Here is a 23,768-nt window from a genome sequence, read left to right on the forward strand (position 1 = left end):
AACATTTTTATTTATATTTATAATCATTATTGCATGCTTATTCTCTCGTGCTTCCTATGGTGAATGTTTGTCTTGCGTGTTTGTTTTTATTGCATATTTTATATTATTTGTGTACATATATGTGCCATTTTCCTTATATATATTTTTTTTATATTTGAATGTCATATAAAAATAGAAAGATTTGTTTTTTAAGTAGAATTTTATATTTTTAAACAAATAAACTATTTTGTATTTGTAACAAAATACAAAACAGATTTATATATATAGAGAGAGAAAGAGAGAATAAAGTTATAAAGAAATAGATTGTAAACTGTTAATGGCTAAATAGCTTCAGTTATGTGAAACCTTTGAACAAATCTTCTATTTTGTTTTTTGGATTATTATAAAAATTTAGTTAAGTGATGATGTTTTAGAATTATCTGTTTTTAATAAGATATTAATAAAATACAAAATTTATTCAGATAATTAAATGTTTTGTATATTTTGAAATATTGAAGTTTTATTTTTGTGTATACATGAATTCATGAATTGGGATGAAAATGTACAAATGTGATTACTAGATTACAAATAAACAAAAAAACTATAGTGGGCTGAATAATATTTTTTTTCTTTTCAACAAGAGAATTCAAATATTATAAAAATTGTTATTGCATAACTTGAAATTACTTGAGCTATAATCTCTACTCCAAGTATCACTGAATGAAAAGCTTAAACCTTACATAAAAACCAATAGCATATTCTTCTTTTTTTTATCAGCTTAGTTGAATATATAAAAAAAGTCATATTAAATTTGTTATTTATAATTTTTATTAATTACATTTTTTTAAACTCTGTTTTGTAAAATAAAAATAACAAATTTTTTATTTAAAATATTTTAAAAATTCTACCTCTCAGGAAAAGATTACCTGTAAAAAAAAAGTATCTGAACATGTTGTCCTTTATATATATTATATTTTTATAAGATGAAAATTTTTTTTTGGAGGAGAAGAAGGGGGTTGTATCTCAAATTCATAATTTTTGGATTTTTTTAAAGCTTTACTTTTTGTCTCAAATTTTGTTATTGTTATTATTATTAAAATACAATATATTGTATTTTAATGATAGTAATGTTAATATATATAATGGTAACTTGCTGATAAATTTCTTGTCATAGTAAATTAATAAAAGTCCAATTATATTTCAAAATAGTTTGTTTTTTTGTTGATCATATTAACATCCTGGATTGTTTGAAAATATGTCAGATTTTTGTGTTTTGCTGTTTTTCAAGATTTTCTAAAATAAAGTCTGAATTGCTCCTACACAAAGTTTAAGAAAAAATTTACCAGTGTTCTTGCATTCTTACATTATACTAGGTTTGGCATTGAATTGCATTTACTCATGGAAAAAAATTATAAATAGCTATTTTAGAAGAAATGTTATCTAGAATTATTTATCAATTAGATATACAATAAAAAAATTATTTGATCTATGGGAATTATGTTACTTTATCTTTATAAAGAAAAGTAGTTCCATGTTTAACATTATCTTTGTATTTAATATTTAGAAGAAAAGAAAATTGAGATGCCTATTTCTTTTTTGTTGAATGAAATTTTTGGAGATAAAATTTAAAGTTTGATATAAATATGCGATGTATAATGAGTCTTGGATAATTGTAATGCAGAATTGGGACTTCAAACTTAAATTATCTCTGTATGTTACATATATAATATTAAGAGGGGAATTAAATATGTGAAAATGATTTTCATAATTTTATCTGGCAACACTTTCATGCATTACTATTCTAAATGTTTATAAGATTTCTAGGAATGTGACATATTTATCTGAATGCTAAACTATTATTATTACATTCTCATTTTTTAAGTATCCTTAGTTGCATTGTTAGTAAGTAGAAAATTGATAACTTTATATTTTGTTTTGCATACAAATTTTCAGTAATAATAATTTTCAATGTGTAATAATGACTAAAAAAATTATAATTATCTTTTCTTGATTTAGTTTAAAATTATTCGATTTCATTCACAAATAAGTTGGAAATAAAATCTGTTTAATGTATTTTATGTAAACATATGTGAAAATCCAATCTTATGTATCAGATAATATTGTCTAAAGTTAATTTAGTGATCATAGATCGCCAATATAAGGAAGAGATAAAAAATATATATCAGTGACTGAGTAAGAAACTCTGTCTCACCTTATTATCATTTTTGAACTATATGTTCTTATTTGCTTGGATGCATTTCAATAAACTGAACTTTCTTTTATCCTAAGTTCTTTTATTCTTTCTTTCATCCTAAGACATAAATCTTAAATTATGAATATATGTGTATATATATATATATCATAATTTATTTTTAATGAAATTTGTCTGGAGAAATTTCAAACAATGAATAATATTTTATTTTTTTTTTAAATCTTTTATATTAGCTGTTTTAGACATTAGCTTCTCTGGTGATGGCAGCACACTTGCATTGGACAGGCTTCGTAGAGTCAGCTCAAGTACTTCAATAAGCAGCATGACGTCTTCAGCTATTCACAGCCCTTATGGTGCTCATGGAACATTAGGCTATGCCTCAGTGTTTGGAAATATTTGGAAGACACTAATAAATCTTTCTAATGATCCATATCCTGATGTTGCCAAGTTAGCTGAGAAACTTGTGAATTACATCAAAAATAAGGTATATTTTTGAAAACAATCTGTATAAACATGCAGGTTGTACATGCTAGAGGTATCCAAAAGTAATTGCTCATATTAAAAGATTCATATATGGTTAATTATAAATTAAGGTTTTTATGTTATATGGTTATGGTTTTTATTAGAATTTCTTAGAATTTTTATTAGAATTTAGAATTTTTTGTTATGAGACACCTCAACCCACTAAGGCTCTGGTGGGCCATACAAAGATTTTTAGGATAATCTGTTATTGACAGTGTAATTATTTCATTACAAACAGTTTTATTATCTAAGTTTTAAATTATTACTTTTGGATATTTTTAGACTGGACACCATATTATGTATTGCTTTTTGTGTTACTTTTCATCCAAATAATCTATAAAGGGGAATCATTTTTCCAGGTAAATGAAATTCATCATAGTGATAGTACAAAAAATACAAAAATTCCATCTATGTCTGAGCCTTCCTCCCCATCTGGAAGACCAACATTTTTAACGTATGTATATTCAATCTTAAGAAATTTACTTATACTAATTTATTGTAAATGTTTTATCACTATTTGCACTTATTTCTACAGTTGAAAGATCAAGAGATGCCCTGCATTTGGTGAAATTCATTTTATATGACTGATTACATAAAAGAAATACAGTCAAATCTCGTTCTACAAGCACCTCACATAACAAGCAAAACAAAATGTTTGCTATGCTTTGCTAAAAAAGTGGCAAGAAGGCACATGGTGTCATATCCTGAATTGGCTTGTATCAATCTGTGTTGAGTTCTTATTTGAAGAGAACTTACATTTACATGGAAGACATTTTTGCCAGATAGCATTGTTGAATGTGAGCTTCAGTAAGTGCCTGTGGAGCCTTATTCAAAAAAATTTTTTATCTCTGGCCAAAATTATGTGACTAGAGATAGATAACGAAGCTATTGTTGAGCAATGGAAGAACATAGCCAAGATTATTGAAGAATTTATGGAGTTGTGGTGAGGAAGAAATAGCTTTCTCATTTTTGTTGAATATTAAAGTGCAGCCAAGGACAAATGGATGCATTTTTAGTATTAAATTACATTATTGTAAATTAGTTCATGTTTTTTTTTTTTTTTTTAATAGAACACTTTTTTTTGTTTTAATGGATTCTTATGAAAAAATTTATTTCACCTTTTGAGTGTTTCACCATACAAATAAGATTTTGGAACGAATTATATTCATTAAGAAAGGTACCATTGCACAGCTATCATAAGTCAGTTTTAGTATGTCTTCTGATTGTTACTGATTAGATAGTTTTCTAGAGTTTATCTAATGTTATTTTAAGTTATGATATTTATATACTGATGTTAAATGTAGTGTGGAACAATTAATGGCAACTGCCTATTTAATGGTTTATAATAAATTTATTTTTAAATGATTTATGTCTTTATAGAGGTGAATCTCCTCCATCCCGACCAAATGGTGCTACTCCTCATGCTGGCCATGACAGATTAGGTAAACCTGCTAATAGGTGGACAGACTCTAATGCACCCTATCAACAATATCAATACTTTGCTCAGTTTAATCCAATACGAAAAACATTCGATAAAGGTCCAAAGGTATTGATTACTTCCTACTTTCACATTGAAATTCAAATTTTTTAGTGCTCATATAGTGGACACAGCATAATATGATTGTGGTTATTGTTATCATTTACTCTATACTATAAAAATCCCCCCCCCCTCAAATCGACATTTCAGGTCTACCCAAAAATATTTCATTTAGTGTGATTACATAATTTAATGCTATTAGTTTTGAAATTGAGAATTGACTTATCCTTCATTTTCAAACAGTTAAAAATCATGGAATTTTGATATAATCTGGAATCACTTTTTGAAATGAAACGGGGTTCACATTCTTTTGTGAACTAGGGTTAGAGCGATCTGAATTGGTTTAAAGGGACAACTACACTATCTGGTCTGACAGAAATCTGTTGAATAGCCATGCTCTGTTTCTGGTGATTGAATTAAAGAAAAAATTTGCATTTTAAAAAAAGAAAATTTATTCAAATTTAAAGAAAAAATTGGAATTTTTAACAGGTATGAAAGTTTACCTAAAATGATCAAGCGCAACACTGCAATACAGTGGAAATTTTCAAATCCTGTTCTTTTTAAATTTTGGAAAAATTCTTCCTTCAGAGTGAAGATGGGGGGGGGGGAGATATGTGGTATTACATGATTTTTATAAGTACTAATGCTTTGAGGATTTTAATTTGATTGACTACTACTCTTTTTTATGAAGTTGGCTTGGTCTTAATTGCTGCCATAAAATCAAAATAACAATATGAAAAAGAAAATAAAAGTTATTGTTATCTTTTAAACTACACAATTTAGGAAAATGTGTAATATTTAAAAAGTATATCCATCTCGTGGATTATTATGTTCATTTACCCATTGTCTGACAAAAATCTAGCATTGAAATCTTCCAAAAATAACAATGCTTTAAAGGTTAAAAAAAATTTAAAACCGGCATTCTATACTCAAACTACTATTGGAAAAAGTTGCTAGGGACAACTTTCTACTGGTCTAATAAATAAACTTGTAAAAAAAGAAAAACTTATAAATTTGGTCAATAAATTTTTTATGATCTAAAATATGTATTTTAGATCATAAGAATAATTTTTAAACATTTTAATATAATCTATACCAAAAATAGTGACTATGCAAAAAAATGCTTGGGATTTTACTTAGGGGACCATGGAAAAATCTGGATTCAGCAAGCATGTCATATATATATATATATATATATATTAGGAACTGTTACAATAAGATATTGATAATTTTTCAGGAATGGTATATTGCAAATGGCAATTTTGAGATAAATAAATAAAATAATTCAGAATGCCTGTTATAATTTCATCCGGTAGGAATAGAAAAACAAAGAATTTATATTATTTTTTCAATTAAATTATTAAATGCCATTATATCTTTACATAAGCATTCCTTATGCTTCATAGTATCAGTAAGAGATATTTTATAAAAATTTGTTCAATAGTTTGAAATACTGTACAAAATATTGTTTATGAAATTTGTTCTTTTTAAATATTTATTTCAATTTAAAATTTATATACGAGGTAGGTAGAAAGGTTTCTGGCCTAACAAGGAAAATAAAATAAATCTGTTTAATGATTGCTTTATTTTTCAACATACTTCCCTTCCAAAGATATATACTTGCTCCAAAGGTGTGCCAATGCTTGGATCCTCTCTTTGTAAGAGCTTTCATTGAAGGCCTCAATGTAGGCATTCATTGCTGAGATGACTTAGTTGAGAGATGACAGAGTTTCCTTTCAGTTAGAAATTTTTCCGAAAAATATCGATTAAAATATGATGTGTTCATTCTTTGGATACACCAACAGACTCAGCAACATCCGTCAATTTCAAACGGCAATCATTAATAATATTTTTGTGAACTTTTCTAACAATTTCATCTGTAGTGGCTGATTTTGGTCTTCCAGGATGCTCCATATCCTGTCAGAGTGCTAATACGACCATGTTTAAAGTCTGCAACTCATGTTTTAACATTTGTAAGTGAAGGAGCAGATTGCCCTCCCCATGTGGTATCTAGCTCAGTTTTAATATCTGTTGGAGATAAACCTTTTATAAAAACTATTTTATCACTGCTTGCACTTCAGTTTTCTCCATACTTGGCTAAAAACAACAGAAGAACATTTTAAAATAGCACAGTATTGAAACAACCAAACACAAATCTTTTAAATATACAAGAAGTATTAAATAAAGATAGCACTTTGAAGTGCTTTGGTCAAAGTAATTCCGGAAACCCCACCTCTAGGTCAGGCCGGAAACTTTTCATCCCATCCTCGCAGAATCATTTAATCACAATATACTACTTTGAAATAAGAAAAAAAATCTTGACATTTTGATTATAAAGTGTTTTGATTTTTAAAAAAATCATTGTATTTTCTTTTATCAATTGATCTTTTGCAAATTTTCTTCTTTTTACTCCTGGACAACATGTTTGCATTCATTCTATTTTTCATCTGTGTTTTTTCTTTTCTTTTTTTTTTATAAAAAAATTCAGAATAAATTAGGAGAAAAATTAATTGAGAAAAAAGTTTTAAGATGTCATTTTTGTTAATTATCATTAGATCTAATTTCTGGTTTAAAAGTGCAATTTCAGATCCTTTGTTTATCTAAAGGAACTTAAGTGGGCTAAGAGAATAGCTGCAAAAACGTATTATTCTAATCCCAAATCCATTCGTTAGGTGTATGGTGAGAAAAATCCAGCATGCTCAGTAACAAATATAGACACTGTATTTTACATAAAAGCCCGAATTCACAATACCAAAAGACAGGCAAAGAATATGTGAAACAGTGCTTACAATGAATTGCAGCACACAAGCATCAAATTAATGAAGAAAAAAAAACACAACACAAAGTACTCAGAAATCATAGAATATCAACACCCCAGAGAGACTTTACTCAACTACTCACTTGATTCAACATGACTGTCTCCTGCTCACTGCTGATTGACTCATTTGTATGTCTGAGCTTTTTATAAGTCCCATGACAGGGCAGGATATGTTCTAGAACAAACGGGACTTGACTCTTAATGATGCTATTGACAGAATTCTTGAATAATCAGGATCTTTCATTTTATCAAATAATTACCAAGGCTAAATTTGTTGTCGAATCAATGAGTCCTGACCTTGGCAAGGACATAACTATATCTGCAAGGCTATCTTCCTTACCAGGATACTTACTGTGCAGAAAAGCAATTTGTAACAATATGCTTTAACATTTTTATTTTTATTTGCTTACAGAATAAAAGAGTAATGTAGATATTGTTGCATCATACTTTGTTCTTACTTGGAAGAGGCAAAATATGTCATAAATTCTGTGGATTAATGTAATTTAATTTACAGACACTTCTTAAAAGTAAGAAGTCGTGAAATTAAATGTTTGAAGAAGTATGCTTGCGTAGAACACAAACTATACAATGAAAATATTGCTGATATCCCATTGTTCACAGAAGTTTCACTGCATTCAATATCTTGGCCAATTTTAAAATGAAATTTCAGCATAGTTTTCTGCCTTTTTAAAGTCTGGTGAAGTGAGCAATTCAACTTTCTGGAAATTTTCCTTTATTTCGAGAATCAGGTTTCATGATTTTTTTATTGTCTAAACAAATATTTGGAGTCAAAATCATTGCGATTCTTGTTTTCAAGGAATGAGATTTTATAAGAAGCCTTTAAAAAATTCTTACAAAAAATTTTGTGATATTATGCTATTTTTTCTCCAAATGAAAATATTCATGTCCAATTTTAACTTGATTAACTAAAAACATTCACATATAACAAAACATGTTGATAATACCTGTAATTGAGCCTATTTTTTTAAAAGCGTGTATTTTTAATATCAAAAATACTTTTATATGAAATAGTATAATTAAAATCATCTGCAACTTTAGTTTAAAAATAATACAAAATTTAACCTAATATTGCAACTAAATGAAATAATGATTAATTTTTTTTTTTTTTTCAATTTATAGGAATAGTAACATTAAAGATCAGATAATATTTTTGCATAAGCATAATTTTAATAAAGGCATAAGTTTCATTAGTAATTATAAAGTATAATTTTTAGTTAATAAATTAACTGCATTATTGATTGTCACAAATAATTTCTGATATTTTTTCTATACTTCCTGGCATTTGTGAACAAAATATAATGAAAACAAAATATAATTTTCAGTATTTTAAATTTCTTAGGAGTGATTTATAAATTTTCTCATTTATATCTATATATATGTAGAGAGAGAGAAAGAAAGATTTAATATAAGTTTCCTTGTCTAGCAAATTAGAGAAGTTGGAGAAGAAGGAGATGAAAGTTGTCAAGAACCCAAGACACCTTTGATTGAAACTCAATATGTAGCATGGAGTACTAAATATTTCAGTCAGCCTGTTCTGAAGGTATTTATATATATATTTAAACCCTTTTAGTCTCAGTGTTGTGTATTTTTATTTTATATTAAAATAAACTTCTTTCAGATGACTGAAAGTGATATTGATAGTCCCACTCATGCAACAAAGGAATGGTATTATCTTCGAAATCAGACAATCAGAAATTGTGTGTTAGAAGAAAGGAAAAAGCTAGGTAATCACATTTCTTGTGCAATTGATTATGCAATATAATTTGAATATTTTTTGATTGAACTGTTCTAAAACTTATCAAACATACAATGCTGAATCAAATATTGGATTTCAATAAATAAATTTTATTCATATTTCTTCAAAAGTTGTTATATCAAAACAATCCTTGCATTACAAGATAAAATTGTTTTAAAAAATAAAATAGAGCTGAAGTTCTATAACAAATACAGAAATTTATTTGGAATTAGCTAGAATTATGTTAAGTTTATAGTATGAAAGATTTATTTGTAGACTTTCTGTCTAAATTGTTTTATTTGGTATTAGTCGTTTTTAGGGAAAATGCCTATTTGCGTGAAATAATTTGCTTAATTACAATTATACAATACTTGATGTTCATGTTTGTCAATAATATATATCTTTAAATTTGTGATAAACATATAAATTGTATTATTTTAATGGCTTACACCAGTTTTATTTTATTATGTACATGAGCATTTCTGATGTATTTGCATTCTACAACATCATAGTATCATTAAAAATGTAATCATCGAGGTATTCAATTTTCTTGGCATTAGAACTATCTTTCTCTTTTTGTATATAAATGTGTTAATAAAAAACAAAATATTTCTTTCTTAGCTAACTTCCGTATTTTTCAACAATAAAAAGACATTATACTAAAATTTTAATTATCAAGATTAAGTACAAATTAATTGATAATTAAACTAGTATCATTACAAAGGCAATTTTTGAATCTTTATTTTTGTACAGTAATATCTTCAGAAAGAAGCAAGGTAAAAATCTCACTAAATTTTATTAATTAAAATCTAACAAAAATCACTATAATGTGCACATAACCATGACAAAAGTACATTTGTGCTAAATTTGGAAGATTTAGATCAAATAGACTTGCCTATAGAGTATTGACTGACACATATGCACCTTCTCTTTTATTATTCATAGAGATTTGTGAGAGTACATTTGTACATTAAGAACCTGGCACTTCCAAGGATTTAAATTAGATTGTTAGCTTTAAAAAAAGTTTAATTAATATTGTGAGAAATGTAGCATCATTATAAAAGTTTTGTAATAAATAAATAAAGGGTGTTATATACCATTTTAATGTACTAAATTTTAATATACTATTACAAATTTTAAATATATTTAATAAAAATAGGAAAGTGGAATTAAATTAAGAAAATAAAAAGATATATTTTTTTTCTTGCCAAAGAACTTTTCAAGAGGAAGTAAAAAGTTATTAATCTGTTTAGGTAAATGTCCACATATGATTGTGGCATTTAGCTTTTTTTACTGCATTTTTACCTTATTTCTAATTTAAAATTTAAAAGTTTTATTTTCTATCTGTCAATTAAAGAGAAGTAAAATTAATATTGTCTAAATTTATTATTCAACCATTTTGATTTCTTATTGATGCCAGTTATTTTTAAAAGCAATTGTAGAAATTATATTAAGCATTATCATTTCATTTTCAGAAACAGGCAAATTCGATGAACAGATTTTCATCAACAAGAACATAAATCTTCCTACATCTTTAAGATTTCATCCTTACGAATCTCATATGGTGGTGACTGATAAAGAGTGCTACAGGTCTGGAATAAGTTAAAATCTTCTTCATTATATGCAATTCGCAATTTTTTCTATGATAGAGTGGGTACTAATAAAATTAAAAGATGATCATATTTTCAATCCAATGGTAAAAATTAATTGTATTTTAAAAGTATTTTCATTTTTATCTCTGCAATTGTTTGCATTAATAATAATAATTTATTTCTCAAATGTTGACGTAATGGGCTGCTCACTACTTAGTGACTATTTTAATCTGAACAGTATTGCATGAATAATCATATATGATTATTCTCAACCTCCATAAGCTCTCTTGCCTTTTGATATCTTTTCCTGGAAATAGATTCAAAGACATAAATGTTAATGACTCATCATAAATGTTAGAAGACTTTTAGAAATTCTTTTAAACTGTGATGAAGAATACTTTTTTAGAGTTTCATAGTAGCATAGAAAAAATTTTTCCAGCAGCAACAGAAAAAAAAAAAAAAATCTGCAAATATCCAAAATGTGAATAAAACATTATGAATATTTAGTACAGTTGAAATCCAATGTTTTCTACTTGCAGAGAATTATCCCATTCAATTTTTGAAATATTTTCTTCTAAAAGAGGCATGTAATGAATTTGTTAAATGGCATCTATATATCTTTTTTTCTTGATATTCAGAATTATACTTCATTTTTAAATCCAATGAAAAATTTGTTTTATAGCCTTGATTAGGGAGTAGCATAGGAAACTTATGTTACTTTGTTTAGGACTAAGGGAGGGAAAGTGTGTGAGAATTCATTCAAAACTTCTAAAAGAAATTTTCTTTTAATTTAGATTGAGAAAGTATTTTGGATATAATGTTTGTAAATGCTGAATTTGGAAAATAAATGATTTTACTCTTAAAAAAACCCTCAAAAGTAAAATTTTTTAAACTAATAAATTAATTTGAAAAATCCTTAATTTTGAATTAAAGTAATTAGAAAAGAATGAATTTTAAAAATGGGTAAGTTTAAATCATATATAGATGTATATAAAATCTAATTTGTCAGACATTAAATTTGCATTGCTGTATCAAAAGTGGTGCTCAAGAGTGCAACCACAGCAATAATTTACTTCTAAAATAAATTTCATGTAATGTGGTAAATATCTTGTTTTCTGTGGTAAAATATAATGTGTAATATTTAGAAAATTTTGTTTGTTGATAAAGATATTTCACATCTTTATAACTTATTCATAATTTCTTTTAGTTTTGTGGATACCTTATTACCTTTTGATGCTTCAAATTTTATTAATCTTAAAAAATATAATTTTAATTCATCACTGTTAATTATATCCTAATTGTTTATTTCTTTATAGTATATGGGATTGGGAGAAAGGGTATCTTTTGCGATCTGACAGTGCTCGAAATCATCAAAATGTTCGTATTACAGCTGTTGACTTTTTGAATGCACATGATGAGACATTGCTAATGATTGGTTCAGGTAAACATTTGCTTGAAAAATTTATTTTATTTTAATTTATTTATTTAATGTTTTTTATCTGTTCCTTGTTCAAATGATATTCAAAAAAATATTTTCTCTAGTCATAAAGTTTCTGCAAGAATGAATATGTACTTTATCTGGTAGTTATCTTCATTTTAAAGTATATAAATTAAGATTTAGCGATGACTTCTACTTCCCTCATTTGTGTGGAATTTATTATTTAATTTATATCCTTTCAAAGCCTGATGATTATTTTGTAAATACCATGTATATTTGAGTTGTATTAAATCCTGATTATTCAGTTTTTCAAAGCATATTATGAATTGGCTGCTTTTCTTTTATTCTCATTTATACTGTTGTGTTTTATTAATTTTGTGTTTTCATGTGTTTGCTGATATGAAGAAAAGTTGTGTTATGTATCTGAGTTTTATTTTTTAAATTAAATTAATGATCATTGTTCCTTCCTTAATTTGGTATAATTATTTGGTTGTAGTTTATTTACAAAAACTTTTTATGCAGATGATGGTGTTGTAAAGATATGGAAGAATTACACTAAAGAGGCTGAAAACAGATTAATAACTGCATTTCAGGTTATACAAGATTTGTTGCCATCAACCAGGGGTACGTTTAAGTGCATTTTTTGTTTAAAAAAATCCATTAATGTATTATAGCATTTTTTAAATATTACAAAGCTTTTTTTTTTATGTGTGTGTGAAATAGATTTATACTTGTTTGTTGGAATGTAGTTTGTATTTATTCCTTTAGGCAGCTAAATATCCAGTGGTGGCCAAAATTATGGACACTTTTGAAAATCGTTATGTTTTCTAACTTCACATGCTTATAGAAAATGTTATATTTCATAAAAAGCAAACTCTTACATGTCATTTTAAAGAGAATATAATGCTGATTCCAATACAAAAAGCAAATTTCAAATATTTACAAAAAAAAAAAAAAAAAAAAAAAAGATATTCTTACTTCAATATGAATAACAAACACACTGATGAAGTGGTTTGTAATTTCTAACTTTTCTGACAAATCACTGTTCTTTATTATGGGAACTAATCAAATGTTATTAACTGCTAGCAGAAGCTAACATCATGTTTAAAGTTGGAACAAGTCATTATTGTGCTTTTTTCTGTAGAAGGAAGACTGTTTTTGATGTAATTAAATTGCAAGTTATAAGTTTTTGTAACTTTTTAATATACAGTTGGAATTTTTGTAAATATTTCTTATATTTAGTGGAGAAGCAATGACATCTAATAAAAGAATTTATTGGGTACCTAGAAGGATAACTAAGATTATTTTGTTACATGAATATGGTTTTTTCTATGCTGAAATTGGAAGACAGGTGGGTGGTTCAGTGACTGCATCTGGAGTCCGAAAATTTTGTTTACGATATCAGGAGACAAATTCAATAAAAAAACAAAGCAGGAAATGGCTGAAAAAGGTGCACCACATCTGTTGATGATAGAAAAATAAAAAGACTATGTCTCCAAAATAGAAGAATGACATCAACGGCTATCAGAAGTCAATTGAATTATGCTGACATTTATGACAGTTCAAGAACAATCAGGGGAAGATTATTAGGTGTTGGACTAAGAGGTAGAATTCAATGAAAAATTCCTTATCCCACTTTGCAGCTGCATATAAAAAAATGCAGTGGACAAAAGAACGCATTAATTGGACAGATGATCAGTGGTCACAAGTTATATGGAGTGATGAAACAAAGATATTGTTATTCAGTAGTGATGGTGAAAATAGGTAAGAAATAGAATAGGCGAAGGGCTACATCCTGACTGCATTCAGGCAACTATGAAGAACTCAGTTAGTTTTATGATTTGGTCATGCATGTCAGCAGACGATATTGGACTCCTTCATGTTATCGATGGGACATTAAATGCAAGAAAATACATTGACACTATTCTAGAGCCAAAACTTACACCTTCCATCAGTGATCTATTTCCCAATAATGCATCACTTATTTTTTCAGCAGGATTCATCTCCTTGCCACACAGCAAAAATATCGGAGTGATTTAGTACAAAGAGCACTGAATTGTTTCATGGCCAGGAAATTGTCCTGAGTTCAAAATTATTGAGAACTTATGGCACTGTTTGAAAACTCTTGTACATATGAAGCATTTATTAAATAAAAGAGAATTGATTGATGCTATAATTGTTTACTGGCATCGTGCAATAACGAAGGAAGAGCCTAAAACTCATCAGCTTAATGAAACATCAGTATGAAGCTGTAATAAAAAATAAAGGCTACCCTACTAAGTATTGATAACTCACTGCAGTCATCAGCATCTAATGTATCACCATAATTATTGCTCTCAACCTTTTTTTGTATTGCAAATATTTCAGTTTTGTTTTTTGTATTGAAATCAGCATTAAATTCTCTTTAAAATGATACATAAGAGTTTGCATTTTGTGAAACATTACATTTTCTATAAGCATACAAAGTCAGGAAACATAAAAATTTTTTTAAGAGACCACAATTTTGGCCACCACAGTATATATCTATATATAAGTGATAGTAATCATGAGAGAATTAAGATCCCCATTTTGAATCCTCCCCCTCCCCTCCCTTCCTTCCTCTGAACCAAAAAGAATATGCTTTTAGGAGTAGAGAGTAGAAAAAAATATTTTGATATAAATAAGTATAATCTTGAAATTGAAAAAAGGTCATTACTCTGTAAACAGCTAACTCAATTCCTTCATGAGATTGAAATTTGGATTGCCCTAAAAATGTTGTTAAAATTATTTGTGTTACTTCTTGAAAAAGTAAATTATTCAGATATTATAAAAATTAATGAATAAATATAGTGTAAATTTGTAAAAGTATGAAAATTTTGTGACATTTCTGCTGACTGCAAGTATTAATTCAGCATTATTTAAAAATGCTGTCTTTGTGATTTCTTGATATAGTATTAAGACAGTGTGCAAATCTAAGGAATTAATTAATCAGTTATTTAGGCTGTTGGTTTTAAATAAAATACAATTTTCCCTTCCTTTTCTTTTTTGAGTTATGATGCTACGCTCTTCATTTTTTTCCTTGTTAATTTTTATATCAATGTACTAATTGTATGAATAATTGGCTGAAAATAAATTTAACTTATTATTTAAATCAAGTGTTACAATTAAGATAAATAGTATATATGAAACATAGATAAATATGAGTCAAATGATTTGCTTTATAAACTTGAAAATAGTGTTAATTACTTACAGTTGGAAAATATTTTCATGATTAAATTGTGCCGATACTAATATCTTCACAACTGGGGCTGTGGGAAAATGTGTATGCAACTGCAAATCAAGTAACCCTATTTTTTGTTAGTAATTCATATATTTACTTTGTTTCTAGGGTCTGGCTTGGTTTTACAATGGGAACAACATGCTTCTCAGTTACTAGCATCAGGAGATGTAAGGCACATTCGAATCTGGGATTCAGAAAAAGAAATGAAAGTCCAAGTATGTAAAAAAAGTATAATTTTTTCTGATACTTAAACTTTAATATTTATTAAAAGTTTTGATAATACCTTTCTTTATGTATTAATGTTATACAGAGTGGTTATAATTAAACTTCTCCTATAAACAGCATCATACAACTCAAACAAAGTGGGCAGATTGTAATGAAATTTGGTATATAGACTAGACATGAGATTCGCTCATGGAATTTAGGGAGAAAAGAAAATTGTTAATGTTTAAAAAAAAGTTAACATTTCGTATGTTATTTTCAATAAAATTTAATACATTTTTAAAAAAGAATATATTATTCATTGAAACAAATAAAAGATATGAATTGAAATTGTGTCCAAGTAAGTTAGTTATCTATGTTCAGATGCAGCATTCATTTTATCGAAAAATATGATATAAAACTAATGCAATAAGCATAAATTAATATCTCATTGTCTTAATAAATTAATTATATTAGGAAACTATATGCAGAAATTTGTTATAGAAGTTAGATAATATGTATCAATTATATACTATTAAGAAGTATGAAGTAGTGGTCACTGCTATGCAGAAAAAGAACAGGAACATTTTCTTTTAATATTAATAACTTAATATATATATAGAGAGAGAGAAAGTTGCTTTAATCATAAATATAAAATAATTAATAAATTATTATTGTTGACATTTTTTTACTTTAACTGAGACTTATCCACTGAATGTACATTTTCTACATTTCCAAATAATTTAATACTTTATATTTTTGTTATTCATCAATACTAAAACTTCTTTTTAAAACTTTTTTATTCATATTCATTCCCCCTTTTCAAACAGAAAAATTTTGCTGTAGCCCCAAAATTGGGAAATAAATAGTAATTATTTTTTTAATCTGTTAATCAGTTTGCATGTATATCATGCATCAATTTATTGCATTTTTACACTTTCAAATATCAATTAATCTATCCATAAATGTTATAATTATGTGTGATCTATAAATATTTTGAATATGCTTTGGACTCTGTATAGAAAAATAGAAAAAGCCATCTAATTAAATAGTAAAAAAAAAATAAGCCAGTTATGTAATTAAGAGATTATTTTCATAATAATTTTTGCCTGCAGAATAATGAAGCATTTGTAATAAGAAAATTTTAAAAGAACATATAAAACACATTAAATGTTTTTAATTAATTAAAAGTTTAAAGTTCTGCTTTCATGGATAATAAAAATAATGTATATATTCCTGGAAAATTTGTTTTTCTTTTCTTAATTAATATTGTCTAAAAATAGTGAAAAATCCAGAACAAGAAAATTCTGTAAGAGTTTATGGTATCTCTGATTTTTGTCTAACATTCCATAATGATAATTGCAAAAAAAAAAAAAAAAGTGTCATTATTAAAAATAATTGTTTTTGAAATCGATGCAACTGCCCCCCCCCCTGTCTTTTTTCAAGTATTGATTTTTTTTTTTTTTTTCCAGGACTTGCCCACAGGTGCAGATAGTTGTGTAACTTGTTTAACCTCCAGTCCAGATTATGCTAGTCTAATAGCTGCAGGTTGTGGTGATGGAACAGTGCGTATTTATGACAGAAGAATGGCCCAAAGTGATTGGTACTTTAAAAGAAATTAAAAGATTTATAATTTATTATTATACAGAGTATACCAATTAAGTTTGGCCTCAGGTTTAATTCTTTAACTACTTATCTAGATATGTGTGGTCAGTGTTCAAGCAAATTTCACTAAATATAAAACTACGATTTTGATGTACAGGAGAAACTCATTTATCTAAACCTTTTATTAACCTAGGTTTAAGTTAAGACAGCACCAAAAAAAATCAAACTGTGATTTTTATTTTTTAATTAAGTGAATGATATAAAAGTAGACATTTTATCTAATTTTCATTGCCTTTCATGATGCAAAAGTTTGTAAACAGTCATTTTCTGATGTTTTTAGAATTCAAGAAATTATTTCAGAAAATAAAAATGCATTTCCATTCTGAAACACATAAATAGTCATGTGAATAAATTCTATAGATTGTCATGAAAAAAATGGTTCTTTAAATGTGTTGAGCTTTTCAGTACGGGAAATAGTCTTTTGAGAAACACTGTTGAAAAATTATAGATCAAATATTTAGCAAACACTTAAAAATCATTAAAATTCTTGTATCCTTTTGACAGTGTTAAATCTTTTGACCTTTCTTATTGGAAATAGGTATATTAATAACCTTTCTAATGCATTATGTATATTTTTATAATATCAAATAAAGAATTTGGGGAAAACTTGTCAAAGTAAAGGAATATATGATTTAAACTTCAGTTTCCATTGAGCAAATTTTTCATTATCTGAGGTTCTTATGACCTGATTCAGCTTAGATAATTGAGTATCTGTTATGTGGTTAGTTTAAACTATGAATGTTGAGTTATCACGAAAAATAATAAAAATTAGTGTCTAAATATATCTGTTGTGTATATCATAAAATAATAAGTTGGAATCGTAATTGACTATAGTAGTCTATCACATGATTTTTTTTAATGTGTTTGTAAACTTGTTGAATTTTGCTTGAATGCTAATGATATATTAAAAAGTAAAGCTGCACAAAAGAAGATGAAGAATTTTATAGAATCAATAGAAAATTAAATTACTAAAGATTATATTTCTTAAAGAATACTAACTCTAGTTTTTATATGGTCCATGTATATTAATTAAGAGATTCATCATTTTCTAATTAGTGCTAATTAGGAATTTCATCAACCTAGTTCCAGAAAAGTATGTAATAATATATTTTGAGATATTTGTCACAAATTAAAATATAAATCTTCTGAGCATAAATAAAAATAGCACACAGCTTAAATATTTAAATAATGTATACTTCTTAATTTCTGTTTGATTTATTGAAATATTTTACATTACTTTATTGTTTTATGCAAAACATTTTATTCAATGAAAAGGGTCTTTTTTTTTCTTTGTAAGAAGGATTCCAAATAGAATGCATAAGAATATAAATCTCTTAAAATATAATTATCTGCAATATTTAGTCGATTTCATAAAATCCTGCTATTGTGTAATTTCGCAAATGCATCTAGATTAATATTTAGAGAATTACATCCAAGGCCATTCTCATTTAAACACTCTGTGTAATAAATGTTTAATTAAGAGTTATTGCATCATATTATTATTAAAAAAATTTCAACAGCTGTGAAAAAAAATTAATCTTTCAGATATGGTTAAAGGAATGCTAACAAATTTAATGTTGATTAAGTATCATCGATTTAGGTGCAAAGAATGTGTAAATATTAATTTTATTTGTTTGGAATGTATTAAAAACTTTTTACTACATGATGTATGAAAGAATATATATATTCTTACTCTATTTTATTATTTTAGCTGCCTGCATATATTTCAAGAGCATTCTGGCTGGGTTGTAAATATAATGCTGCAAAATAAGCAGAACTTTGGACAAATCATCAGTGGAAGGTGAGTTCAAATTACATGTATATATATACTATTTCATTTCAAAACTAATTTCCTAATTTAAAAGTATTGAATGAATTCAGATGTTATAAAATCTTTCTTGCACTATTTATATGAAAAAAAGCACTGTGTGTGCTTCAAGAAAGAAAATTATTGCCAATCTCAAATTGACTATATTATTTCAAGTAATCTATATTAGCATCAAAATGCATCACACTTTTTTATTAAAATCGTCTATCGGAAAAATGCATATTTATAAACGTTCGAAACTTAATAATATGTCACTCTCAAAAATTATTTTCTGTTAACATTTGAGCCATTCATTTCATTGATTTAAATTTGTTTGGCCTCTATGGATGACAAAGCATAATTAAAGAATCTAAACTTCAGGAAGAAAGTCATGGATACTATTCTTATTGTACTCTTACTAGCATAGTTTTAAAATGAGAAGACTAAAATGCACTTTTGCAATAAATTTCTCACTGTAGTAGGATTAATCGATGTTGCTGCATTCAGTAAAATACAAATATGGACTGATTTCATCTGAAAGTTCTCTGGAAATCAACTTATACCCATATGTAGGATCTAGGTCAGACTTTTATCAAATATATCTAGATACTCTACAATACTGAACAATAGAAACTGCCTCACCTTACTTTAAATCTGTTGCATTATCTGTTTTCCCTTTTATAATGAGAACTGGGCAGTCAAGGAAAATTGATCAATAGCAAATAAATTTTTAATTTTAAATAAATTTTTTAGTTAATAACTAGAGATCATTCTATTTTAATGTATATAATTTAATAGAGCTTATGGAATTGCTTAAAAATTATTTTAGAAGCTCAATTTTTATATCATTAAATCAAGCAGTTTAAATACTATGCACATTTTAATAATTTTGGAAATGACTTCAGGGCATTCATCAACTTTTGAAAAGAATTCATCAACTAATATGCTCATAGTGATTATTATATATGATTGCTCAAATGATGCTATTATACCACAGAATGCTTCTGTTCAATACAAATTTATTTGTATTCTTCTAGTGTTGCTGGCGATGTTAGGTTTTGGGATTTGAGACATTCAAATAGTATCCGAAACATTCCTCCAGCCCATGGTATGACAGCCATGGCAATTCATCCACAACTTGATTTAATTGCTTGGTAAGTAAAATGTATAAGTTTATATTAACATTATTGCATTGAATATATGCTGGTGTTATTATAATTATTAGTTGCATTAAAGAAGTACTTTTATATATTTTGAAAAGAAGTTCCGAAAATCAAGGTTCAGTACAGTGGGTGTATAGTGGAAAGTCTGAAAGTCTCAGTAACAGATAAGGATGTTTTATACATATATATAGATAGCTAAATAAGCGAAACACGATATCAGCACTTGCAATAACACCAGAGATTTTACATGACTATTCACTTCTCTTGATTGTCTGCTAATTTCCATAACCCGTGTCTCAATCGAGCTTTCATCACGATTCTTGTTGTTACTGGAATCTTCAATTTTGTCACCAAGGCCTGGGGACATTGATGCAGCAGTCAACTAAAAATATGTTTTTTGGAATGAATCTAACTGCACTGCTTAGATACTGTATAAATTCACAATAATATTTTAAATCTCACTGGGCATTAGTCAAAGTCAACATGAATATAAAACATTACTGTTGATGTATACTGATTGTCCACTCTAATCATAACTGGAAGCTAATTTTTAAACTTTTAAATTTAATTTAAGTTGGAAAAAGGCTTTTAAATTATGTATAAAATTATCCTTTACATTATTTGGATCAGTAAATATACAATTTAAAAAATTAAGTAATCTAACTATCTAAGAAACTATCTCCCAATCCTTTTAATCATATACTTGGTAGCTAATATTTTAATTTTTTTTTAAATCCCATTCTTATGTAAAAATGATAGCTATCCAAGTTATGAAGCTTTGAATTTCTTATTTTAGACTAATCAGTGACTGCATTGGAATAAGGAAAGCCATTGATTGGTAATCTTCATTGAAAATAATCTATGAAAAACCTGTTATCCCATCCGATCCCATATCTTTGTTTTGGTTGCAGAAAAATGGAACTTTTATTTTTAATTAAAATGAAAAGAATGAATGAATTTTATTTAAATTAAAATTTTTCAAGAATATTTTATTAAATTTGAATAATAGAAACAGGAGACTATGTTAAAGTTTGATTTTTTTTTTCCAGCTATGCATTTATTGGTTAAAACAATATAAAATAACAATTTCCAACATAATTTAAAGTATTTTCCTGATTAAAGCTATATGCATGCCTGTCTATCAGTTTAGATATTACCTTTCATATAAAGTGGACACCCTGGATATCACTGATTAATTAATGAAAGGTGAGGGGGATATGTTGGTTAAAAGTACTGATAATCTGTTAAAAGAAATTGTAGTGTTTAAGTCCATTAAGCTGTGATATGAAATCATCACATATTTTTTAAAATGATGGGAAATTAATTTAAAATCACCAGCAGTTGATTTATCTCAGTCCTGATATCAGATATTATACGTAATAACGGATAAGTGTCAATGTAGGATATTGTTCATAGATTTAATGCTTTAAAAATGTGAGAATTCTCTGATTTTTCCTTTCCAGCACATTAATGGGGTTTGTGATTTTTCAGATAAGGCAACTTTATTACCAAACAATGAAGTTACAATCATTAAATTTGAAAGGCAAGAGGAAAAATTGAAGGTCCACATAACTTATAAATTAAATTAAAAGAGTTGTAATTTGAAGTAGAATTGACTTTTTTATAATTATTTTAAAGGTATAGATAATTTGAATTTATTGCACATATATTAATGTGTAGACTGCTCCAAAATGTATTTACACTCTTTTTAATATTAATATTACATAAAGAGTAATTTAAATTTACATTTCATGACTTAGATATAATTTGAACTTGTGGTTTAATTATATGATTTAAGAAATCATCAGTGAATACTTATCATGGTTAATTTCATTAATAATATCTTTTCTAGTTTTCTACTATTCTTTCATTATTGATTTCTCATTTCAGTGGAGCTGCAAACCAGTTTATAAGTGTGTTTAATCAAAATGGAGATAATATTAGTACAATCAAATATCATGACGGGTTCATGGGGCACAGAATTGGCCCAATAAGTTGCCTAGGTTTCCATCCATATAAAGTAAGTATTTACTTAACTTTTTTTAAAAACTTTTCAAAATTCTATGCTACTGGTTGCTTATAATATTCATACCTAGAAGATATTTTCTCCCAGTTTCTTTTTGAAATCCTATAACCTTAAATATGTTAGGACTTACTACTACTAAAAATACTTTAAAAGTATCTGTTTATTTAAATACAAAGATGGAAGAAAATTAAGTTTTCAAATATTTCTCAAGCAAAAACTATTTTATGAAAATCAACTTTCATAGAGTTACTGAGAGTTAAACATAAAATTGAGTGTAAATCCCTGTAAACATTCCAATGCCTACACATCCCACAAGGAAAAAAATTTTTAATTAATTATACCAGACATGACATAATTCTGAGAAACTTGGATTTCAGCATTTTCAGAATTATATTATATCATTCTCGAGATTGATTAATTTTCTTTTATGTAATAATTCTGTAAAAATTTTTTTTATCTCAGTCACTTTTAATATAAATGTATTTTATTGTTTAATTAATCATGCATATTATACATCTTAGCATTTATGTTAGGCAAAATTCGTTATTTTATGAGGTTCTGTGAATACATATGTATAAGTTTATGTCACACCTGATGTATTGTTTCATTCTCTAAGATTTTCGTGCTGAGCTCTACCTTTTGAAATACGCATGAAAAATCTTTTAACATCCAATGCTTGAATTTAACATTTTTTGAAAATGATTTTTTTGTATTTCTATTCTAGGCGAGCTTAGGTGCTGGAAGCACAGACCATCTTATTTCTGTGTACTCTGTAAATAGGAAACATTAACTAAGGACAATCTCTTTGTAATTTCTTCCCTCCCTTCCTGAGCTAGTCAAGCACTTAAGTTGTCTGTGCCATAAACAAGCTCAGCCATTGTGTCTTAAAAAATATTATTATTATTGTAAAAAAGAATATTTGTACAGATATCTATCTCATTTTGTGATAAGGTTTCATATGTTGTGTGCCATTTTTCACCATAAAATATTAAGTTTAAAATACTTGTTCATTGTTTCACAAAACTTGCATTATTTTATAGTTGTGTTTTCCGTAGATTATAATATCACTTGTTCAACAGGGTGTATTAATATAAAGTTTGTAAATATTATAGCCATTATATTTAGCTCTTCCATTGCTCTGTTTTCATAGTATTTATTGAAGGGATGTTTCATTTTAGATGAAAGTATATAAAAATATACTTTTTATATAAAAAATATTTTATTGACCATAGTTTCTTGCATTATATTTTGATTGCTGTTGCAAATTGTTGCTTCTTTTTTTCTCTTTTTTTTTGCTGAAAAAAAAAATCCTTTTACATAGAATTTAAAATATACAATATATGTATGTATGTATGTTAGTAACAGATATATGCTTCAAGTCTGTTGCAAGCTTTATATTATCAGTTATTTATAAAGAGTCGAAATCCTTGTTTATCATTTGTAAAAATCCAAAATATTACAGTTATTCCACTACCTTTGAAAATAAAGAAACTATGTTGTGTAATCATTCCTAAATTCTAATTTTAAAGATTTTTTTCTTCGAGATTCTTTTATTGTAAAGGGATGTATCCTATTTTCTTTTTGACAATTAGATTTTTTTTTTTTTTTTTTTTTTTTCATATACCATAAGTATTTAAGAATTTCTGATATGTATAGCTTGATATTTCCCTCTCCAGATTATTGTAGAAGTAAACCAGTTAAACATTTTTATATATTTAGTGGAAGAGCTAAATCATTTATGGCTAAATCGATAAAGGATGTTATATAATTGCATGAAATGAAAAGAAATTAAT

General features: G+C 26.7%; 1 protein-coding gene across 2 annotated transcripts in view; it reads left to right on the forward strand.

Moving 5' to 3' along the window:
• The window catches only part of LOC129963214 (regulatory-associated protein of mTOR-like), a 42,185-nt gene extending 19,046 nt beyond the window's left edge, over positions 1–23,139 (forward strand). Inside the window, exons 18-31 of one of the 2 annotated variants that reach the window (XM_056077399.1) lie at positions 2,425–2,675; positions 3,073–3,167; positions 4,094–4,259; positions 8,513–8,629; positions 8,708–8,813; positions 10,300–10,414; positions 11,733–11,857; positions 12,377–12,478; positions 15,222–15,328; positions 16,787–16,917; positions 18,691–18,780; positions 19,824–19,940; positions 21,840–21,969; positions 22,700–23,139. In XM_056077399.1, coding sequence (XP_055933374.1) covers positions 2,425–2,675; positions 3,073–3,167; positions 4,094–4,259; positions 8,513–8,629; positions 8,708–8,813; positions 10,300–10,414; positions 11,733–11,857; positions 12,377–12,478; positions 15,222–15,328; positions 16,787–16,917; positions 18,691–18,780; positions 19,824–19,940; positions 21,840–21,969; positions 22,700–22,765 — 1,718 coding nt within the window. In that variant the 3' untranslated portion in view covers positions 22,766–23,139. The remainder of the gene's footprint in view (positions 1–2,424; positions 2,676–3,072; positions 3,168–4,093; positions 4,260–8,512; positions 8,630–8,707; positions 8,814–10,299; positions 10,415–11,732; positions 11,858–12,376; positions 12,479–15,221; positions 15,329–16,786; positions 16,918–18,690; positions 18,781–19,823; positions 19,941–21,839; positions 21,970–22,699) is intronic. The other variant, XM_056077400.1, reaches the window with a different exon arrangement.
• The last annotated feature ends 629 nt before the right edge of the window (positions 23,140–23,768 follow it).

The sequence above is a fragment of the Argiope bruennichi genome, chromosome 3, assembly GCF_947563725.1.
Source record: "Argiope bruennichi chromosome 3, qqArgBrue1.1, whole genome shotgun sequence".
Lineage (NCBI taxonomy): Eukaryota > Metazoa > Arthropoda > Arachnida > Araneae > Araneidae > Argiope > Argiope bruennichi.